Here is a 6,467-nt window from a genome sequence, read left to right as displayed (position 1 = left end):
ATGTCATTTAAAAAGTGCAAAATATCTAAGTGGTGTTTAGGTAATTCAACTCATGGTCATACTGGACCTTCCCCACTCTTTCCACTTTTGCACACTTGTCCTTCATTTCAGGATACTTTTTCCTTTTCTTGACTGGTTCCTATCTCTGTTTTCATAGTCTGTTCATTCACCGGATCAAAGTTTCAATTTCGGAAAATGCTAAGGACACAAAAAAAAATTCATAATTTTTGTCATAATTTATCATTTGTCACGTTATGAGTTTTATTCTTACCTCTTACAACTTGTTACGAGATGAATCGTGACAAAAATTATAGATTTTTTTTTTTTGTTTCCCTAACATAGCTCTTCAATTTCATGTTGAGCTGATGAAAAATGAGAAAATTTATCTTATTATTATCAGATTACTAGATCTTAAAACAAGACGAATCGTGACAAAAATTATAGATTTTTTTTTTTTTTTTGTCTCCCTAACATTGCTCTTCAATTCCACGTCGAGCTGATGAACAATGAGAAAATTTATCTTATTATTATCATATTACTAGATCTTAAACCAACTTTATTACCATAAAAAAGAAATTAAACCGACTTCTTTCTTACACTTGTACTCCCCTTCCAATGAACCTTTAAGCTGTCCTGTAATATGGAAAGAGAAAAATTAAAAAGTGTCCAAAAATTTCGACTCCATAAATTATTTAAAATTTGAAATTTCTGGTTTTTATTGTGGTTTTGTATTTTTCATCTTCAAGTCCCTTGAGGGTTTGGTTTCTCCATTAATATAAAAAGATATTTGTGTAATTGCCTCTCACCCTCTCTACCGTCTGCCCCATTGCCTCTCGCACTGCCAAAAAAAATATTCATTTCCTAGCCACCTTATCTCTCTCTCTCTCTCTCTCTCTCTCTCTCTGGTTTAGCCTATCCCTCACTCCCTTATCTGTGTCTCTCTTCATGTTCTCCTCTTGAAAAAAAACCAAGTCTTGGGTTTTTCTTGAAGGGTCCTAAAGAGAGACATGGAGGCTGTTCTAAAGGCCAAAGGGCTTCTCTCTCTACCACCAAACCCCAAAGCCAGGGTTTTTCAATCATCACAGGGCTTAAAGCATAGATTTTTCACACCCAAACCAAAACCCTTTGGTGGGTTTTCTCTATCTTCAAATGGGTTACAAAAACTCGGTGGGTTTGACTCAAAAACTCATGGGTTTTCACATAAAGGTGGGAACTTGTTTGTCTGCAGAGCTGAGGCTGCTGCTGCAGCTGATGGGCAGCCAGTATTTACTGGTGAGGTAGAAATTGAGAAGCCAAAGATATTGGGTGTTGAGGTTACGACCTTGAAGAAGATTCTACCACTTGGGTTGATGTTCTTTTGTATCCTTTTCAACTACACAATTCTCAGAGATACAAAGGATGTTTTGGTTGTGACAGCCAAAGGGAGTAGTGCTGAGATTATACCATTTCTGAAAACTTGGGTGAACTTGCCTATGGCTATTGGGTTCATGTTGTTGTACACCAAATTGGCTAATGTGTTGTCTAAGAAGGCCCTCTTCTATACTGTTATTCTCCCTTTCATTGCCTTCTTTGGGGCATTTGGGTTTTTCCTCTATCCTCTCAGCAATTATATCCACCCTGAGGCCTTTGCTGATAAGCTTCTCAACGTACTTGGCCCGAGGTTCCTTGGTCCTCTTGCTATTATGAGGATCTGGTCCTTCTGTTTGTTCTATGTCATGGCTGAACTTTGGGGGAGTGTGGTGATTTCAGTTCTGTTTTGGGGTTTTGCCAATCAGGTAATTCAATTTTCACAAGAAGTATATGTAATAAATATTCTGTATGATATATATGTATATATGTATATATATATACATATATAAATTATTTTCTTTTAGATTCTGATATTGATTTTGATGTGAGAACGATAACTTTTGATATAGTATATGATTTATTATATATAAAATTGAAGGTATCTTGTGTTGGAGCTTGCTAATTATTTCCTTCCTGCAGGCTGCTCAAACACTAAAGCATAACTCCCTATAGTTTGAACTTGGCAAGATGGATATTTCATATTAGTTACCTGTTTGATTAGGGTATTAAATTGTCTTTTTCTATCTACTCCTATGGGGGAAGGTTTAGGCTTTGGTGAATATCAGTATCTTTACATGGGTGTGTTTCAGATAAAAATCCTTGTAGAATACTAGTGCTTTCCTCATGAGATGGCTTTTTCTTGGAATATGAAATTGAAGGCCATATCCAATAGTATATTCAGTGATTACCGGATATGTGATTTATCTGACTAGCTTTTTATTTTTTAAATTCCATGAACATTAAAAAAAAAAAAAAAAATTTATGTAGGCACTGGACAGGTAATTTTTTGCTACTTTAGAGATGGTTAATTTCCTGAGATTTAGAGGATGCTTGAAGGTTGGAATGATATTCCTAGGTTGTGTACAGTAGGATATCATATGTTACATGAATTTTATGTTTGCTTGATATGATAGATATGTTGATGATATTATCTCACCAGCACTTCTGCACCTGGTTCATGCCTTTCTAAATGATACTATAATTTGGGCAATTGTGAATGGTTCTTGTTTCTGCCTTTAACTTTGGACCTCAAACCGTTGGCTTCCAAGGCATGTCTTGCTGTCCACATCCGTGTGGAAGTTTTATTTTGCTCTGAAGCAAAGGGCCCTACCTTGGTGAGGTTCCACGTCATAAAAAAAGAAAAAAGGAGGAATAAGTTTTAGTATACTTTCTTGATGGTCACCTAGTTCCTAACCTACTACTCTTGTTAGGGTAGTAATTTATATATAACGCTGCTACTCTCCCTTGCAACTCTTGCTTATGGAATGATTTCGTTAGTTTTACCTTGCGCCTTGTATCTAAACCCTCTTTTGTTAGAAGGATTGCAGACCTTTTATGTCCGTCTTCATTGAACAAATTAAGAACATTCTTTTCTCTCACAGTACAAAAATTAATATGTTCTTAATTATACAAATAACAAGTATTTCCTACTCCCACTATATATTCCTTATCCAATATTATTAAGTGGTGGTTTTTGCCAATGAGCTCTAGCTCAAATGGCACTTCCTTCTTCCATAATAATGGGATGGATGGTGAGGTCTTGGGTGGCCGTGGACTTACCAATTAAAAAAATGGTGGTTTCAAATATGTGATTAATTAGTTGATGGACATTGAAAACAATGGTGGTTGACTCTAATATTCAAAAATACTCTTACAGTTGGTGATAAAGAGGCTACTGACAGGAATTTGTTCTGTTTAAGAGTGCAAATTGTGTATTTTTTGGACAAACTTAAGTGTAAAAGGGAACAAGTAGAAAATTTCCTAGCAGTTTTCCTTTGAAAGTAGCTGTCACCATTTCTCATAGTGTAAGCATTGCTCAAATATTTTTTTGATGAATTTGAGCATTAAAGTATTAATATAATACTTAGAGGTATCTGCTGGGAATCATGCCTCATGAAGTGGAGGTCTCTAGTTGAGTCTCTCATTACCCCTCCTCCCTTTGGGTCCAAACCTTATTTATTTTATTTAAAAAAGGGTACTTTGAGAAGATTGTGGTTGAGTTTGGACAGTATAAGTGAAGTTTAAATTGAAAGTTGAGTTGCCACTCTCTCTGTCTCTGTCTCTGTCTCTGTCTCTGATGAATTGAGATAAAAATATATCCAGCAAAAGGTTGTAACAGGAAGAAAAGAATTCAATCTTACAACTACATTCAAATTCTAAAAAGTATTTTTATATTCACTTTATTTTCTAGCACTTAAAGAAGTCATTTTGATTAGTTCTTTGAGATTATCAAATGAATTCAATAGCATTGTATACATTTTTCTTTATATTACTTATAATGGTCTCTACCTTCCTTCCGTCAATCTCTGATCTATTGCTGGTTTTTTTGTGCAGATAACTACAGTTGATGAAGCAAAAAGATTTTATCCCCTGTTTGGTCTTGGGGCAAATGTTGCTCTTATATTCTCTGGTCGTACAGTGAAGTATTTCTCCAATTTGAGGAAAAATTTGGGTCCTGGTGTTGATGGTTGGGCCATTTCTCTCAAAGGAATGATGAGCATTGTGGTGTTGATGGGGTTTGCAATCTGTTTCCTGTACTGGTGGGTGAATACTTATGTTCCTCTTCCAACCCGTAGCAAGAAGAAGAAGGTAATGTGGTGCTAGGAAACTCAAAATATATTTTTAAATTTTTTTATATTTCTGAGTTACATGTTGATCTTTTAGTCAACGTAAGGGTCACTGTTTGTTGGCACTAATAGCTGGAAGTCATTTTTAAGTCCCAAAAAGTAATTTTGGAAAAAGTTTCAAATTTGTGCTTTCTCAAAATGTGATTTTTATCAAATAAATGGGCCCAAAATATATTTTGCAATGGGTTCTCAAACACTCACTCTCAGATTATGAGGGAATGCCCTTATCTTAAACTCAGTTTTTGAAGCCCAAAATCTGCAAATGACCAAGTATATGTGTGTTTGTTTGATGTCAAACGTTCATATTGTGCTGACTCTCCGTTTAATTCTTTACCGTTGCTTAACATGGTACTCTTTCTTTACTATGGAACTAAATAGCCAGAAAGCTACTAAAATATGATATGTTTCATTACATCAATGTTGTTAATTGTTAAGCTTTCTGGGTATGTTAAACATAATGCTGATAGACTACAGTACATGTGCATGTGTAGACTAGATAGATCCCCCACAGTTAATATGGTTATCTATATGCTGATAGGTATTTTTTTCTTGTTGCAGGAGAAGCCCAAAATGGGGACAATGGAGAGCATAAAATTCTTGGTTTCTTCAAGATACATTAGGGATCTTGCCACTTTGGTGGTTGCATATGGTATTAGCATCAACCTTGTTGAGGTTACATGGAAATCTAAGCTCAAAGCTCAGGTAAACTAACAATGGATTGTCCTGATCGTTGTCTCCCAATTAGCTTTTTAGCTAGTATCTTTCTTACTCTCTAAATTGTGCAGTTTCCAAGCCCAAATGAGTACTCTTCCTTTATGGGTGACTTCTCAACTGCCACTGGAATAGCTACTTTTACAATGATGCTGCTCAGCCAATATATATTTGACAAATATGGATGGGGAGTTGCTGCCAAGATCACACCCACAGTCCTTCTTCTGACAGGAGTTGGTTTCTTTTCTTTGATTTTATTTGGGGGTCCACTTGCACCTGGTCTTGCATCGATCGGGATGACTCCTCTTCTTGCAGCTGTATATGTGGGTGCCATGCAAAACATCTTCAGTAAGAGTGCCAAGTATAGCTTATTTGATCCTTGCAAAGAGATGGCTTATATTCCCTTGGACGAGGAAACCAAGGTTTGTACACTTTACTCGCTAGTCAGGGTTCTTAACATTGGCCTAAATTGGTTTCAGCGATGTCAAGCAAATCTCGAAATAAAAACTCTTAATTAACTTAGGTTCTACGAATAAGAAAAGGGAAAAATTGTGTGAATCTTAAAATGTCATCAAATTGGGGAGATGTCAACATTTCTGAAAATTCATCAGAGTATATATTTTTCCAATTTTTGATTAATCATTGTAAGAAGTTATTCCACTTCAATTTGCTAATATTCATCTTCTGAGGCTTACTTTGTTCACTTTGCCTATTTATTGCTTCCTATAGGTTAAAGGGAAGGCAGCAATTGATGTCGTTTGCAACCCATTGGGGAAGTCTGGCGGTGCTCTGATTCAGCAGTTTATGATCTTAACCTTTGGGTCACTTGCGAATTCAACTCCTTACCTTGGAGGGATACTTTTGGTGATCGTTCTTGCTTGGTTAGGAGCAGCCAAGTCTTTGGACACCCAGTTTACTGCATTACGACAAGAGGAAGAGCTTGAGAAGGAGATGGAAAGAGCAGCTGTCAAGATTCCAGTGGTGGCTGAAAATGCAACTGGGAATGGTTCTCTTGCAAGTGGCTCAGCACTGAACCCTACGACCGATGACTCCACAAGCAATTCATCTGAAACCTCAGCCCCCCAAAATATTTAAAATTTTCTCCTCCATTGGGGTGCTGATCAGGAGAATGAGTGGAGCAGATGAGATGCAGCATTAGGTGAATTATTGGTTATAGAATTTTACCGTACTTAAAAAATAAGCATGCCATTGAAATGTTTTTTAAGTCGAGTTTTCCATATATAACGAGCTTACAAGCTGTTTAGTTTCAAGTTTCTCTGCCTTGTAGAATTTCTTTGTTGAATTATATTGATGACAGTTAGTACTTTCGTTTATTTAGTATTGTTATGAAAATTTCTTCTTGTAAATTTATCATCAATGATAGCTTGCATTGAGATTACTTTCATTCAGTCTGAGACTGATTTTATAGGTACTGCGCTGAAATTTTCAGCTTGTATGCTCGTCTTATTTTCTTGATTAGGAATCTGGCAAGATTAATTTTGGATTCATTTCTTGCATTGGTCTAGTTCTGGCACTATTGATAAGCAAAAGGCTATTTGT

At 36.1% G+C, this 6,467-nt stretch overlaps 1 protein-coding gene across 1 annotated transcript; it reads left to right on the top strand.

Moving 5' to 3' along the window:
• The first annotated feature begins 715 nt into the window (after positions 1-715).
• On the top strand, positions 716-6,241 carry LOC112012967 (plastidic ATP/ADP-transporter). Its single transcript, XM_024045349.2, has 5 exons — positions 716-1,775; positions 3,904-4,158; positions 4,755-4,898; positions 4,982-5,329; positions 5,637-6,241. Exons 1-5 carry the CDS (start codon positions 1,008-1,010, stop codon positions 6,000-6,002), a joined length of 1,881 nt encoding a protein of 626 aa, XP_023901117.1. The 5' UTR covers positions 716-1,007; the 3' UTR covers positions 6,003-6,241.
• The last annotated feature ends 226 nt before the right edge of the window (positions 6,242-6,467 follow it).

This window comes from Quercus suber, unplaced genomic scaffold (genome assembly GCF_002906115.3).
Source record: "Quercus suber isolate HL8 unplaced genomic scaffold, Cork oak 2.0 scaffold_392, whole genome shotgun sequence".
Taxonomy (NCBI): domain Eukaryota; kingdom Viridiplantae; phylum Streptophyta; class Magnoliopsida; order Fagales; family Fagaceae; genus Quercus; species Quercus suber.
This window is presented reverse-complemented; position numbering and strand designations above follow the sequence as displayed.

What these genes read in the sequence shown, in the direction of transcription:
- LOC112012967 (XM_024045349.2), top strand. Translation starts at nt 1,008, where the DNA reads ATGGAGGCTGTTCTAAAGGCCAAAGGGCTTCTCTCTCTACCACCAAAC. An exon ending in AATCTAAGCTCAAAGCTCAG is followed by an intron (nt 4,899 to 4,981) that starts GTAAACTAACAA and finishes TAAATTGTGCAG; the next exon opens with TTTCCAAGCCCAAATGAGTA. An exon ending in CCTTGGACGAGGAAACCAAG is followed by an intron (nt 5,330 to 5,636) that starts GTTTGTACACTT and finishes TGCTTCCTATAG; the next exon opens with GTTAAAGGGAAGGCAGCAAT.